Source organism: Lycorma delicatula, chromosome 7 (assembly GCF_047948215.1).
Source record: "Lycorma delicatula isolate Av1 chromosome 7, ASM4794821v1, whole genome shotgun sequence".
Classification (NCBI taxonomy): Eukaryota; Metazoa; Arthropoda; class Insecta; order Hemiptera; family Fulgoridae; genus Lycorma; species Lycorma delicatula.
The window spans coordinates 134,822,456-134,840,540 of NC_134461.1; the positions used below are offsets into that span (position 1 = coordinate 134,822,456).

The window sequence follows — 18,085 nt, forward strand, 5'->3', positions numbered from 1 at the left end:
AATTATTTACTTTATGGATATTGTGACTGAGTGCTGATAACAACACTTCGGTGTTGTAAAAAAAATTCAAATTGTTCATAATAAACTGCATATAACTGTCAAATTCTCCAGTTTGTTTTAAAAAGGCTGGTGAAAAAACAGAAGTTCACTAGTGAACACAAGTGTTTCTGTAAAATTCTTATTAGTGTTGGTAATAACAATGTATTGGTAATGTGCATTGGGTGCCATTTACTATGAAAAATGAAAAAATATATAGCGTGTAAAAGGAAGGAATCTGGAGGAAATATCATCAAAAATTGGAATATCATTGGGAATTCCCATGTTATTCTCCACAGTGATCTGAAAATTTGTCTTGCTTATAAACAAATTGTTTCAAAAAATGAGGGACCTGCAAATCAGAAAGAAACATGAATCATATGTTTCATACCAAAAACCCATACCTCAGCTGATTAAGTAAAATATATTTTTTAATGATAGAGCCGCAGGAGGGATTAAATACACTACCATATTGTTTTTTATGATCTGTAGACAAAACATCATCATCATTGGTGAGTGTTGGGGAAAGTTAACAAAAATAAAATGACACACAGCTCGTATTTGCCAAAAGAAATTGGACTTTAATTAGAGAAAAAACAACATAACCTTTTCTAAAATCATAACCTTAAAAAAAATTAAATGAAATTATGAAATAAACATAACTTAATTCAATACAGAATTTATATAAGAAATATCAGCTGAAATCAACATATGAATAATAAGAATGCATGACAAATACATAAAAATACATATATCAAATAATCATTTTGAAAATATTACATTAAAAATACGTGGCTAAAAACAGTTTAAATAACTAAATACATTATTATTCAAACTTCAGAAAGGAATACAAAAACAATAAATATTACTAGAACAAATTACAATATTAATTACAGAGAAGTCCACAATTACGACTTCACTTCAGGAGTTATAATTTTTAGATTAATATAAGAAGTGTAATGAGAATTCAGTTCATGAATAAATAAGAATTAATCTTGGCGATTAACAAATTACATTAGAATAAATGATAGAGTTAATTACAATAAACATTTCAAGTAATAATATATGAAATATGTCACACATATGTTTTGTAATTTTGAAGTAGTGTTTAAATTACAAGTAGATTTGATAATAACAATAGTTGGCATTGATACCACATAGAAACTGTTACACATGAGGAATAATAACACAACCTATATCTAAGCCACCTTGCATGGCTATACGAGTGAAGAAATGGTTGTTTAAGACAATCTTGAATTTCAAATACAAAATGTACAATAAATTAAGTATTTCACTGATTTTACTAATAACATAACTGTTTAATTATAATAAATAATGAATAAATTGAACTTGCCTTAATCACACATAAATATTTGTAAAAGATGAGCTCGTGAATGAAAGTACACATGAATACATACAGTTAATCCTAGGCGTAGTCTGCAATGGCGTATCAAGAATACAGAGGTGAAATGTGGTTTAGAAGTTGAACAAGACGTGGCGTCTCAGATTTGTAGTAATGGGTTTGGAGAAATTCTGCATCGTAGAATTTCTCCATAAAATGCAGAATTTTTTCTGCATAAAATTGTAATAAGCAGCTGGTGAAGATTCGGCGTCGAAAGAATTGGCTGGTTTGTAGTAATTGAAACACTTTCATCAGAGACGTAATATACTGAATTTGAAAATTAACTTATCAAAGAAAAAAAGGCTAGACGAAACATAGAAATCTGCAAAATTCACAAAAAGCTGACAAGAAGAGCAAGAGAGAATGACCACGACGTTTATGAGTATGAATACGATGAAAGTATTTAACACAAAGTACGAGAGAGAAAAATCACAGTCGACTGCACATGGTGAATGTCTGATCTACTCTGACGAAAAAATGGCGTGAATGAAAAGAGGGGGAAACCAAACCTAGGCAGTGGATGGGAGAGAGTGTGTGTAAAAGACAAGAGATGTATGCATGTGTTAGAGTGGGAACGAAAGAAAAAAGGGTGTGTGTGAAGGCAGCAATAAATAATGCGAGATAAGAACACGCGGTCACTATCGTCTGTCTGACTGACGTCAGGACTCGAGAACAGACACAATAAACCAAACAAAGATAAACAAACAGATACACATAAGACAAGCCCAATACGAAACAGAGTAATAAATTTACCAAGCCTGTAACAAACAACAAGACCCAACCCTAGCTTTGAATTCATTGGAATAAACGCAACTTTACGCAATGGCGTAAACAGTGAGTATGGAAATAGACATTATTTTCTTTGGCTTAAAATTTTTTTTGGACAAAAATAAAGGAAAAATTATGTTTAGAATTTTTTTATTCATAGGGTTTTGTCTATTGTGAACTGATTTTATAATGCTAAATATTGAACAAGGAAGTTGTTCAATATCAATTTCCTTTGTCATTTATAGGATGTGTATTATGATTTATAGGATTTGTAGGAAATTTAAAGCAAATAGTTTGCTTATTGTACGACATGTGCCAGCTTATCAATCTGTACCAATCACCAAAGTACCAGAGTAACTTGCTCAACAATTTGGAGCTTCATCATGGTCTCCTGATGTGGTATTAGCAGATTTTTGATCATTTTCTCTTATGAAATTTACTCTAAAAAGAAACCAATATTAGGATAGCAACAACACTATAATTAAACTATCAATCAAATAAATTTATTTTTACTGCGTCATAACACGAAAAATATATATGAGGTCTGTAAATAAAGTAATGAGACTGGTTCAGAAAAACGTTTTATTTACAATCCAATTACACATGGACTCTTATCACACTCGAATTAGTTCCCTTGAGAACCCACACAACGCTTCAAATAGTTTTCCCATTCTTCATACAGTGTTGGAATTCAGAAACCGGAATATCCTTCAGATGGTGGATTACATTTTTTTAATGTTTCCTACTGTTCCAAAATGGTGTCCTTTGAGGTGTTTTTTTAAAGTCGGTTACAGGAAAGAGTCGCAGGGAATCAAGTCTGGTGAATAAGGTGGTTGAAGAACTACAAGAGTGTTTTTTTTTGCCAAAAACTCATTAATTGAAAGTTCATTGTGACAAGATGCATTGTCATGATGCAGCATCCAATTGACTTTGTGGCTGGTCTCATTTGGGCAACTCTTTTCCGCAGTCTTTCAAGAATTTCTCAGTAAACTTATTGATTTACAGTCTATCCTGAAGACAAAAACTCCAAAAGTCGCTCAGCATTGACATTACCTTTTGACGTTAACGGTCTTCCAGAGCATGGTCGTCTGCAACTGATTCATTCCTGGGCATTTGATATTGCTTTAAACCACCTAAAAACTTGGGCTTATGAGAGTGACATCTCCATACGCCCTTTTCAATTTTGAAAAAGTTTCAGTAGCATTCTCACCGAGTTTAACACAAAACTTGATTTCACAATGTTACTCATAAATAGTATCACTCATTTTTGTAACCAAAAAAGGCTCCTTTCACGAAAAGTTTGTTTATGTCTCATGTGGCAACAATAGACTAAAAATATTAATACTTAATATAAATCAGCTGTTCATATAAACATGTTTACTAGTAATTTTACAGTGTTGCCACTTTGGCTGCCAAAAAAAACTAGTCATTACTTATTTACAGAACTTGTGTAGTACAAAAAAAATTACAAAATAAACAATGAAAGCAATTTGTCATTGGGACGTAAGTAATTTATAGAAGTATTCCTAAATAACAAGGGATATTTTTCACAAACTAGTCAGACACAACCAGTCACAAGACAAAATAGCTACACAAAACCAAAATTAATTATGGATTTATTCAAAATTGTATAAAGCCATTTTGTATGAGAGATTATATTATATCTTAAGTAAATATCTGTATGAGCTGCCAAAAATTCATTTATTGCATAGTAAAATTTTCAACTATTTACTGGTTTTCATTTCAGACATAATATTTGAATCCACTTTGGTCTCTATTGGATGCTTATTAAAGAAAACAGTGAAATTAATATACCATATTAATTTCATGCGCGTAATGAGAAAGGCAAATTCAAGGTGTGGTGCCTCTTGTGAAGTGCCATCTGCTTTACAGCAAATGGCATGAGTAGTTGAAACACATTACAGTAATTTAAATATTTGAATATAAACAGCCTTAAGAATTGTAACACATATAACAGGTACAATCCACAAGGATGTGGCACACTATTGGCAGTTGCAGTGACCACAAACTGATGCATCTGTTTGAGTCATCAGATATCCATGAGTGAGGCTAGCATCCTATTTGCAAATGGCAGATTATAACCTCCTCTCTATGGTTATTTCTACACAAGGAGCTCCATGGTGATACAGTATTCTGAATTAGGCGAAGTTAATATTTATATTAATTGGGCGAATTGGTTAATTCGCAAACGGCGGATAATAACCTCCTCTTTGTGGTTATTTCTACATGAGGAGATGTTTGATGACACAGTGTTCTTAATTGGAAGAAGTTTATTGTTCATGGTAGCATTCCATTCACTTTGCCACTCGTCATGAATCATCCTCTTTAGAAAACAGACAAGATCGTTTGAAGCAACGCGATTGGTGAAAGGAGGCTGGAAACAAGAGCCTCCTTTGCTGCACCATCAGCACACTCATTGGCTGGGAATCCAGTAGATGCTCACAGTTGTATTACAGTGGTTCATTTCCGAAATAGCTCACTGAATCTCACAGATAATAGGGTGTCTGGAGTACACATTTAAACACCTATAAGGCACTCATGGAATCTGAGCAAACAAGAATATGTCAAAATGTTGAGCTAATTATATGTAAGGCCTTATTTATTGTATACCCCTCCACAACAAAAATACTGGCGATGCTGAAAAGGCCAAACATGTATGTATGTTCTGTTGTTAATCACAAAAGAACAACCAATAGAATTAACATTTCTAGAACCATCTATATAAACTATAGCATCAGGATTTACACTATTTATAATATTACAAATTTTTTTTTTTAACATAACCAGAGTTGTACTTTTTTTTATAATACTGACAAAGACCAAAGCAATAGTTAACAATAGAAGGACACCAAGGGAGATAATAACATAGAGCAACAGTAAGGACTGGAAGTAATTGTGTATTTAGAGCTGAGAAAAAGGGGGAGAAGCTCTGATGCTTAGCAAAGCAGTAGATTTCGGCTGTTCCAGGTATCAAATCAGATGTTGGTTAGAGAACATCGCATCAAATGTTGGATGATTTTGTTGCATTTTAATAGAAGCTTCGTAAATGCAGATCATTTGACTCTGTATATTCCAAAAAAGATGGCTCACTACCTTTCCACCAGTAGATTTACCACAGGGCTTGAATGAAATTCACTTGTAACTTCTAGACTTGAACTGCATCTAGCATTCTAAAAGCGGTGGACTGAGGTGAAGAATATGCCACATAGCCATAGTCCAAGCGGGAACAGACCAGAGCTTGGGGAAGCGCAACATGCATATACGATTAGTTCTCCAATGAATATTAGACAAAATTCTCAGCACGTCTAACATTTTACTTTAAGCTCTTTTAAACGTGTTACCCATGTAAGTCTTTGGTCCAACCACATTCCTAAAAATCTAACCCGTGTGCATGCTTCAACTGATTCACCATGTAAAAATAGTTGAGGGTCAGTCTCTTCCCTCAAGTGTGAAAAGTAGATGCATTTCTTTTTCGGCAGAAAAAACATGAATCCAATTGTTTTATATGATGATTCTTAACAGGTTATTGTATTATGGACCAGCCTGTCACTAGCAGCTAAAGCCCCCGATGAGGAGTCTTATTCTTTAAGACTGGGGGTTGGCGACCCCATAGGCCTAGCCTCTGCAGCTCTTCTTCTCACTACACACTGAGCTGCAGAACACTTTACACTATACACATATACTACACCAAGAGCACTACATAAATTACAACATATACCTTTACACAACATCCTACACTGATTTTTCTTACATTTACAGTCGGTGGTGTTGCGACATCTTACGAAACGCAGCTGTAACCCAAGGTGGGAACTATCATCCAATGGGTGAATGGCTCTACATAGTGAGTCTCGGACAATGTCCTCTGGGCACCAGGGTGAACCCAGCCGTATTTAGCTCTAGCTCCAGTACGCGTGCGCTCTACTGGATTGGTCTATCATTTCGCCGGTACTTGTGGGTCCAAAATTGCAAGCTTACAAGAAACCCCTATGGTGGTTGGTGGTACATATGAAAAGCCACCAAATCCAATCTTGTGAAAAGGCCTCGCTCAGCTTTGTCTTAAAAGGATATTAGTAATGGAGAAAGTAATGCGGATTAGTAATGGAAAAGAATACTCATGTACAACCTAAAAACATTAGATTTGTTGTTATGCGGAATCTTCAGGTATGGGCAGGAATAATCACAGCTGGCGGTAAGCCATCTACCAAGCCCCCTGTTAACATTTAGAGTGCTGTTCCCATCATTTGACGGAATGACGTAACTACCGAGAAATGCGGATCACGTCATTTGACAGAGTTCATATTTACATGTTATTAGGTGTAATATCCCGTCAAAAGAAAGAATTTATTCAACTCCACTACTTTTTGTATACATTTTAGTACCTAAATAAGGCACGAAGTGCGCTTTTGGTAACATCGATTATTATAAAATCGATTTGGTATCGTGCAGTTACAATCGTTGAAATTACGTGTTTGTAATTGAAAACATGTAATTTCAACGATTTCACGTAACGTGAAAACACTTTCTAGAGAAAATTCCGGTGCCACCAGGAAGAAAAAGGTATCAGAGAATGTGCAAGGTTTGCTCTGAAAAAGGGAAGAAAGAAAATGGGAAAGTGACAAGAAAGGATACATCATTTCACTGTTGTGAATGCAAAATCGCTTTATGTAAAGATCCTTGTTTTAAAACTTTTCATTCAAAAAAAAATTTCCTGTAAATTAAATTTTTTAAAAAGTAAAACTATTTTGGTGTAGGCCTATGTAATTTTAATAAATATTAGTGTTAGTGATAGTGTTTAAGTGTGAACCGAATGTAAAAAAAAATTTTTTTAACTTAAAAACAGGCTTTTAAAAATCTGCTATACTTTTTTATTCATAAATGGTAGAAGTATATATTATATATCATTTGAAACTAGAAGATTTGAGGGTTTCAGTCATGGAAGTATCAATTTTATATTATTTTTAGTTCTAAATTTACGAAGTTACAAATATAAGCAAAAATGGCTAGCATTCTACAAACAGTCACATTTTGATACCCCCAGTACTAAGTGTTAAGGGATCCATCACAACCAACCCGTCTGGCCTGTCATCTGTGACTTCCCATTCTTCTAAATCTCCTCTCCTCACCTCGTGTACTGGAGGATATGGTTGAGGAATCACCCAACCACAGGACGTCGGGGTTCCTTACCATCAAATCTACAAAAAAGAAAAACCAGATCACGTACAACTAATTTTTTATATATTTTCCTGAAATTCTGTATCTATAACTGCCTTTACCTATGAACATTATTCAGTGGAATGTTAGAGGTCTTTAGTCTCGCAGTGAGGATATTAAGGTATTGGCACAATCTTATGTACCATTAATAATGTGCTTCCAAGAAACGCATCTTCTACGACAAGATGCAGTAACACTCAGAGGTTATTTCTGTGAGAGATATGACTGTATAATGGATAGAAGAGAGAGTGGTAAAGTTGACGTTTTCATGTGGAATATGGTGTCAGGTACAAGGATACCACTAGCTGCCTTTACTCCTGCCATCACTGTTAAGGTCTCTATCCCCTTCAAATTGCATATTTGCAATTTGTACCTTTCCAAACTCTGAGTTTACTGCTATAGAACTTTAAATTTTTACTATTCCTTAGTTCGTTCTCATTTAGATTGCGGTTGCGTCACCGACTCTTTGGCGTGCAATACCGTGCTTAAAATGCTGGATTTTGTACATCTTGCTTTCCTTTGGCTTGCTAGAGGTGCCTTTAGATCAAGCCCTGTCATTAGCATCCTCGTTGACTGCATGAGCCATCACTTTAGGATAGACATGACCGGGTTTTAGCATCCTATTTTGCCCGTCTTACAGGACAGCCAAATCACCCGGCTTTTGACACAGTCCTTGGAAATCCTTATCTTCAAAGATATGAAAACCACCCACGTTATACTGCACCTATGGTTATTTGTACCCAGCATTTCCTACACCTTATAAATGTTAACGCACCTTCCATTTTTCCAATTTATCCATGTTTGTATCCTCCGAGGAGAATCAACCTTATTAATTTTGTTTTTGACCTCACTATATATAATAAAGAATCAACTTCACCAGTTTACTTTCAGCAAATGTTTCACCATATTCTTTCCAAGATGAACCCAGATGCAGTAGTATACACAGATGGGTCGAAGCAGCACGATACCATTGGATGCACATTTATTTTTAATTTTCGACCTTACATGTTTGGTCTACCTGGTCTTACAAGTGTCTTTACTGCTTAACTGTATGCTATTCATAAGGCTTTAAATATCGCTAACCCTAAGTATCGTCATATCCTCATTTGTAGCGACTCATGTAGTGCTCTGCAAGCATTAGAAAATTTTTATTCCAGACATCCTGTCATTACTGAAATCTACAATGCATCACCGAGTTGAACCATCACAATACAAGTTAGGTTCTGCTGGATTCCTAGCCATATGGGGATTCTGGCTAATGAATGTGCAGATTCCACTGCTAAAAACACATTTAGTCAACCATCCTTCACTACCCATGTTACTACATCCGACTTTATTAACTATGTCAAACACGCATTTCACACGAGGTAGCAAGACGACTGGATTACCACAGTTGACAACAAACTTCACTATATCAAAGATACTCTGTTGACGTGGGATTCTTCCCACAGGAAAATTCGCCAAGAGGAAGTGGTCCTCTGCCGATTCCGGGTAGGACATACCAGAGCTATACACGGTTATCTGATGTCAACAGCATAAACACACCAGTAATGCATGCAATGCAACTCCCACTTGACTGTGTGCTACGTTCTTGTGGAATGCATACAATATACAGCCTTGCGTCGTAAATTTAAATTGCCCAGGAATTTTCGTCAAATCCTGGGCAATAATAAAGAAGTTTTAGACCAGATGTTTTTATTTCTTCTGGATGTAGCATCCAGATTTTACATATTTTTTAATACTGTAGTTTTTTTCCTTTTTTGGTAGTTTTATGTTTTTAGTTTTAACGTTTAGTTTAAGTTTATGTTTTGTCTATTTTAATATTTTAATTTGTTTTGATTTCGTTTTTAAATTTCTCCTTTGAGTTTCCATTTTGTTTTAATTTTTTTTTATACTATTGTTTTGTGTTTAAATTACATTTTTTTGTTTGAATGTATTTTTATGATGAATCTTAAAATAAAATCAGTTTATCTTCATCTCTCAAATTTTTAGTTATGGCCCTTTAAAATATTGAGAAACTTCTTAAATAATAGACTACAAAAATAATAATTACAATTAAAATTACTACCTTTAAAAATTATATGGACCAACAACCCCCAAAGAAGAATTTAATAGAATAGACGTATAGTTCCCATGAGTATCGGTGATATAACGGACCACTCCAGCAGAGTGGACCCACACTGGAGCTAGTACTAAGTACAACTGGGTTCACCGAGTTGTCCAGAAGATATCGTTTTGAGACTCACTATGTAGAGCCAATCCAATCATCAGCACAATAGTTTCCAACTTGGGTTATGGTTACGTTTTTCAAGGTGTTGCTACACCACCAATTGTAAGTGTAAGAAGAATTAGTGTAGGATGTTGTGTAAATGTATTAAGGTTATACGTTACAATTTGTGTAGAGTTCTTGGTGTAGTTTATAGTGTTAAAGTGTTCTACAGCTCTGAGTGTAGCATAAAGAAAAGCTGCAGAGACTAGGGCTATGGAGACGCCAACCCCCAAAGTCTTAAAGAATGAGACTCCCTGTTGGGGAAATACATACTCCTATCTGGTACATAAGGATGCTGTTGTTTTCTTTTATACCTCTGTGATAAGTTTGTTTTAAACTATTTATGACTGTTTAGTCATAATATGCAGTCTGATTTAGCGTAAATGATGTACTGGCAGAAAGAGGTTTCTAAGAATGAATTCAAAAACCTTTTCAACATAGCCGTTGAAGGAAATATGGTGTAAAATTTTTTAACTTTTAGATTTTTAAATTAACATTCATGCACTGCTTAAATGTAATTTTGTACTACTTAACTATACTTTCACTATTTGGGTTATGAAGTGCAAAAAACAATACTACTACTCGTGTTTTTACACTTAAAAAAAAATGTAAATAGAGACATGTTGCAGACATTACATACTTTACTTTAACCAACTTAAGGAACACAGTAATCATACGCAACTTTTTAAGAAATTAAACACTTAAAATCAAATTAATCACTTCAAATTCAAAATATAACATTATTATTGATGTTATGAAAAATATTTTGAAATAAATAAAATAGTATCTCTATTCCAAGATGAAATTTTGATTAGAATCTGGACCACATTCATATCTAATCCAGAAAATCCTTGTTTTTAGTACATTGTTTTAATAGAATTTCAAAAAAGTTAATTATAATTTCTGCAATCAGAAAAAAAACACAAATAAAAGAACTATATATTGCTAATATTCATGTAACAATGTATAAATTAATCAAGACAATTTTATAATATTGTATGCTGTTGTATCTGGCCTATACTGTAGCCGTTTGCTGTTTGGTCCCAATCTGCACAAGAAGTTGTTTAAATTTAATATATTATTTGCTTTAAAAAAGATGTATCAAGATTACATTAAAATTAGTTGGTTGTTTCTAAGCAACATCAGACATAGGTATATCATTGAAATAATTTGTATGTGGGGAGTAATAATCCCACATAAGACAAAATTCTGACAGAAAATTTTCAGTTCATGCACATTATTATCGAAATGAGATGTTTTATCTTGTTTAAATACATTTATTTAATCATATTAGGAGTGCTTATTCTTTCAAAAACAATGAAATGCGATTATAAATTGCGATTAATATAACATAAACTTCCTGAAACAATTTAATAATAAAAAAAAAAGTTATTTCGAATGTTTATAAAAATAAGAAATTAATTGCAAGTACTACTATAAACTTTAAAGCATTGCATTATTTAATTCATTAACAGCTAACAAAAAGGTAATAGAGTAATTTATATTTATAATCTTTTCGTAAAAAAAATTTAGTTTCATATGTAACTAAATAAATAATTAATTAATTATGTGTATTTACACATAATTGGCTCAGCACGAAACCAAGTTACTATAAAATTTACTAACCCTTTCTGCTGAATAGCAAGAGGGGAGGCTGAGATGTGACACAACAGAAGAGCAAAATATCAGTAAGCAATAAGTGCTGCCATCTTGTAATTTCATTCCCTTACTGCTATCATTTCAAAACTGTTTGATTCACACCCAACAATATGTAGTGATTGAATTTTTAACCCCAGAAAAAGTGAACACTAATGACATTCATCGTCTAATAAAATTGTTGATCAAAGTTATTTGAGTAGGTGGGCAATCACATTTTGTGCATCAGAATCCGATAAAGTGAATATCAAGGATAACCTTGCCGAAGTTGACTGATAAGTATCAAAAGGAGGTAGAAAAACTTCCTTCCACTTGTTGCTTCTAAAACACCGTAGGAGTTTTAGCATGTATATCTGCTAAAACACAGTTTAGGAGTATGTGTTGTGTTTAACAATCCACAGAGGTGATAATTCTGAACACAATAATGCTCAGCCACACACATTATTTGCAACTGCTGAGGCTCTTGTGAAGTTGAAAATTGTACCTATATAAATTCCATCACATTCATTACATTTTTTTTATAAATTGCACACAGATTATATATTTTGTAGTCATTAGGTTTGTATGCTGGTTTAAATATATTGTGATGGTATTTATGTAAGAAAAACAAATAGATCCTTTAAAACTATTTTATTGAACATTATAGAAATTACAAAAATAATAAATTAGTTTATCTAATAAGGCAGACAAAAAAAAAACAAAATCTTATTTCTGATATTAACACAGATTTAGAAATATTAGAAATTAATAAAGATGACATAAAATTGAATAAATTAGAAAAATATTATATAAATGCAATCAAAATTTCTACTTGGTAAACCATCAGACAGTGTTTGAGGGAGATATTCTTATAAAAACTGCAACAGATATCAGCACTGCAGTTTAATTAAATATTTTGATCATGACTGAAGATGTGGGATTCCACAAAAGTACTTTCATGGTAAAATTAAGGTGAGATATGATTATTTCAATATTCTGTACTAGGTGGTTTATATTATAATTTAACTGTATCGAAGAATAAAATGAATCTTAAAAATATAAATTTCAATAAAATAATCTACAATATTGATTGGGTATATATTAAATTACTTTAGACTGATTACATCGCGTACTTCTATGCTGTTCTACATTGTCATATATGCATTTTAATTGAAGTGTTATAAAACTTTTCAGCAGTTTTTTTTTAATTTTGAAAACCAGAAATTTCAGTTTGAAATTGCCCTTTTTTTGTATTAATTTTAATTTTGTGAAATTTTTTAAAAATTTTACCTTTTTTTTGTAAATTGGAATGTTTCAGGTATATGCTTAGAAGCATTATGTAATCCACGTACGTCTGAACCATTAGACAGTGTACTGACATGTTTACGTGCATTATACACTTTATTAGATGATTCAGAGCCTCGGCAAATGTTACTGGTTGACAAAAGTCTAGGAATTGAGTTGTGCAATGTTCTTCACAGGTTAGTGTGCAGTTGTATTTCTTTTTAATTGCGCATACTATTGTCAGATTAGTTTTCTATAATTTGTTAAAATTGTATTACTTTTGTCACATATACAGGTCATAACAGCGATTGAATAATTCATTTTTTATTAAACTAATATGATTACAGCAAATGTTACCTGTATTTATATTGCCACATCAGTACTTTCTCAACCACCGCTAAAACTTCTTACTGTTTCAGTACAACTGAGGATGTTGTTTGTGTCTGTTGAGTGAAATATAAATCGCTTTGCGTTCAAATGTATAACAATTTTAATAGCTATATGAGTGTGAGAAACAATCTACGTTCCTAACTTGAGTGAAATTTTCTAATAATCTCTATAATAAATTATGCCAAAAGCATAAACAAAATTCAGCACAATCCACCAATACCTTATTTTACCTTATCTTATTATTTTTCTTTTTTTAAAAATCAGAAGCACTTTCGAGGAATTTCCTTACCGGTTGATTAAAATTGAAATTTGATGGCATTAAAAACGTAAAAACATGCATTCAGACAGCACTGTCTGAATATAGACTGTGCTGTATTTAGTGGCTGGCCACAAACATCTACAAACAAAATTTTAATGTTTTTAAAATTAAAGATTTAATTATTTGACTACATATATTATGATGTCATGTATGGAACAATATTACGTTAAATATTAGATTTAATAAGATTTAAATTTTAATTAACTGATGATGAGTAAATACCTCAAAAGTGCTTTTGATTTATAAAAAAGGAAAAGAAATATAATAATAAGATAAGGTAAGAGCTCATATTGATTCTATACTTTGGTGGATTGTGCTGAATTCTGTTTACGCTTTTGGTATTAATTGGTGCGGAGGAAGGTATGTAAAAAAAGAATTTATTTTACTAAATTAATAATAAATTATAATCTATACATATAGTAAAACATAACTAGAGTATCCCTGTGCGTGCATCATACAAAAACTACAGAATATATTTTAATAAAACTTTGCAGATTTATATCTTAGAGACTTAGTCATTATCTGCATTTAGAATTATCACAATACTCCTAATGGGGGTTAAGATATTAAAGATATTCATTTAAGAAAAAAATTAATCCTAAAATTATTAATCTTTTTTCCTTAATGAATATTTTATTAATCTATTATTATTATTATTGTAATTAGCTTAAATTAGCACATTTAGTGAAGTTTTATGAGTTTTGATTGTGTTTATTTTGGGTATCAGTATTGTATTGTCAAAAGTTATAGTAACCTTTCTTATTATTCAAAGTCTTTCAGAAATAGAGTATTTATCGTTCCTCTGAAACAGCTGAAATGCGTGATTATCGACTAGCTGCTGACCAAGAGCACTAAATGCACCAATTCTAGCTATAACTTTGTCTGCAGCAGGAGCATATCAGAGCTTCTATGACAAGAATGAGGGAAAGGAAGGAAAGAGCTTTTCAAGCTTTAATTGTTATTTCCCAGTATTATTCTCGCAACCATAAGGATAATGAACACAGCAGAGATGCCCCCTGGATCTCTTCTGTGATGGCAGGATGGGAAGTACAAGCAAAGAGAGCCCTGATGAGCTAGTTAATATATTAAAAATGTGTATACATTTATTGGGTTTCAATTTTACTCTAATAATGCATTTAATGAAGATCTGTAGTTACATTTGTATAGGAAATATTGATTTTTTTCTCATTAAAATAAGAAATAATTATTGAATTTAATCTGATATCTCTGTATCTTTAATTCATTTTTTAATTAATTTTGTAATGTTGATGTTAATTGTGTAACTTAAATGGAAATTTATAAGAAGTAGTTGAACTATTGACATCAAATTGATCCCTGTGTTCCAAGTGGATTCAGGAAATATTGCATCGTAAGTGAACTTCAAAATGAATAGTTCAAATATTTCCAGAGAAAAATCATTCTTGCTACCACCAAGTAATAATAATGTTACTAAGAAAAATGCAATATCTCACTTTAATGCAGTTGGATAGTGTTCTGAGAGGATCTGATGGTCTGGATCGGGTAACAATTACGAAAGAGAGAAAAAATAATAAAAAGCACATCAACATTAAAATTTGTTAAATTTATAATTATACCAGAAATGCAAGAAGAGTTTATGCATCGACTATATTAAGGAAAACAATACGTAAATAACATTTATGCTACAAGAACAGAAGACTTAACTGAGAATAATTGAATAAACATTACATTCACAAAATAAAAATAAAAACAGGAATTCAAACACATAATTAACTTACAGCACAAAAAAACATAGCACGACCAGTCTTACCAAGCACAACATTTTACTTAAAAAATAATCTAATTTTAGTATTTTATATTATATCTGACAATACAGAAACAGCCGCGAGCAGTAAGTAAAAATTAGGCTTTAGATAACTTATATTTTGTAAAGAGCTTGACCCGACGATTTAATAACACAAAAGAAAAATGTACACAGTACCGAAGCTAACACACCCAAGGCACAAAGAGAGTAGGCTGACATCAGCATTCGCACACAGGTCAGAATTGTAATAATAAACAACCTTGGGATATGTTATTTATAACACCATTCACTGATTTGTTGACAAACCCTAGCTCGTTAATGCGAAATCGGCAAAACTGTGGTTTCTCGACCAACGTTGTGTCTGCGACCTTGATCAAAAACTGAACAGATAGATATATTGTTTACTAGAATTATATATCTGGCATACATGGTGATGTATAAGATGAGTTGAATTTACTGTAGGCTCAAAGCTAAACAAACATAGCCAAAAATTGTGTGAAATAAATGTATATCGACTTGGCCTGACCACCATAAAATCTTTTTTATTAAATTCTGGGAGAATCTGTTGTAAATTAGTCAGATTAAATATGAAATTAGATAATTTACCTTGCTTCAATATTTCAAAGAAATTAAACGTCTACTAACTTGATATCAAGTAGCTAGGACCGCTTAAATCGCTAATTAGAATATACTTTATTAAATTTTATACTATAAAACTATTTATTCTTATCAGAACAGTTGCTTTAATTCAAGTCAATAATTTGTTTAAAAATAAGTGTTATAAAAAGAACATTTTATTGTATAAAAATCAGCTTATTTTGGTACAAGTTAGATTTTGATGATTGCACCATATTTTGTTAATTGCATTTCTGTTACCGTAATGTCTTGTTACCCAACCCACATTTTATTGAAAAAATGAAGTTATAATAAGACAAACTACATAGTTTCTTTAAACATCTGTAGCTTATTATAAAAATTGAATTATTTTTTTAATTTACAAATTATTAATAGCTAATTCTTCAAAAGCTTAATTTTCATAGTAATTCTGGAAACTAGATATGTATGAAAAATAATAATTTTTTTTAACATTCATAGATATGAAGATGCAAGTATAATAGGATAGAAATGCTTTTATTTTAAATTGAAAATAATTTAACTACCACATCCAATTAATCAAAAACAATTTTTGACTAATCTATTAAACTCTTTTAGGTATATAAATCTTTACCTGTGCCTGTTACAGGTACATATATTATAAAGAAAAAGGCTTTTTCTCAAAATTTTAATCTGTGATTTTTGTTGAAACTAACTCGGTTTGAAACAAAACAAAGCATCTATACTAATATATAAATATTTACGTATTTATTTACTGGTCGGTGCTACAGTTTCATGGAGAACCTCTCGCTGTATATTTCTCCAATTATCCAAATTTCTCCCATCCTCCAAAGTCTTCCAACTACGTTCCTCTTGGTATTCCTTCCTTTCTTTTTTTTTTTTTACAGAAAATACTTTTCTAATTGCTCATACTCATTCTCAATTCATTTCCTCCTTTCAGTGGGCTGTATATTTTCCTTAGTCTTTCTCACTGCTACAGATAATGCTCTTCCATCTTAACGGTCCATGCATTTGATCCATATATGTCATGGCTCTCTTCACAGTTTTATTTAATTTTTATATTTTTTCTGCCCATGTTTTTAGCTTTCAAAATGTTTTGGAGGGCATAATAAAGCTATTTCCACCTGTAGTCTTTTCCTATAAATCTTTTCCTGTGCCCATCTTGATCTTGTTCTCCTCTAAGAAAATTTCAGAAATATTTAAATTTATTTACCTTTCAAATACCTTCTCACCCGCAGTTAAACTTACTATTCCTCTTTGCAATATTATTTGCTTTGTCTTCTCTGTGTTCTCTAGGCTTCCTGTTTCTTTTGCTACTGTATCCAAAGGACCAAACCTCTCTTTGATTTCTATATAACAAAGCTGCATCAACTACTTAAGCTAATTCCTGAATATTCTATGAACGATTGTCCCTCTTTGGTTTATGTCCAGTTGTGTAAGCAGCTTCTCAAGCACAGTTAAACAAGAGCATCTCCCTGCCTGAAAATATTCACATGTGATGATTCCCCCTCATTCTAATTCATTTTAATAAGACTTCTAATCCTTATGGTTATCCCAAATTCCTTCATAATATCTAGCAACATTCCTTTATTAACGCTGACATATTCCAATTTAAAATTTATGTAGAGTTTGTACAGCTGTTATATTTAAACATGTTTCCAAGATTCCCTGATATACATCTGGTCCACCAGATCTTGCTTGAACTATCAGATCTGGTCTGGTTAATTTTGAGGTTTTATCCTATTGCAATCGTTCAGAAATAATAATCAGCATATATTAAGTAACAAGGAAAGTATATAAATTCCCTACATTACTTAATTCATATAAAATTTATCTACAAACCAGTTAGAAGCTACATTCATTTTGATTATTGCTTTGACTCCAATTTTTTAAGTTGCTATTTTTTTCACTTGCAGATTATTACTAACAAAAGAGGAGCCAGAAGCCCAGCTTTTAGTAATGGAAGTACTGAAACAAGTTATGAGAGCTGCCCAGGAAGATCTTGACAGCCATAAAAAGAAAAAACTGAAAGGTTTTCAACTTTATATGTAGCTGTCTATTTTAACTACCATTGTAGTCTATAGAAATACAAAATCATTGAATGTTTATTTCTTTGATTTATTTGGTTATATCAATTCATGTCTTGTATTCATTTTAAATTAATTAAGAATTGTATTATATTAACATTTCAGGTGATGTATCCTCTGAAATTGTTTTTAGAAACAAGACTGTACATTAATGGTGAAAGCAATAATGTAATAGCCTGATAAAACTTAAAATGGACCTTTATTTATATTTTAGTTGCACAAAAATAGATTTTGGTACTAGCACGTTTCCAGCAGTCTTATTTTG

General features: G+C 32.0%; 1 protein-coding gene across 3 annotated transcripts in view; it reads left to right on the forward strand.

Moving 5' to 3' along the window:
• The window catches only part of LOC142328404 (HEAT repeat-containing protein 5B), a 291,250-nt gene that overhangs the window by 244,187 nt on the left and 28,978 nt on the right, over nt 1-18,085 (forward strand). For all 3 annotated transcript variants that reach the window (XM_075372109.1, XM_075372107.1, XM_075372108.1), the window contains 2 exons: nt 12,661-12,823; nt 17,650-17,765. In XM_075372109.1, coding sequence (XP_075228224.1) covers nt 12,661-12,823; nt 17,650-17,765 — 279 coding nt within the window. The remainder of the gene's footprint in view (nt 1-12,660; nt 12,824-17,649; nt 17,766-18,085) is intronic.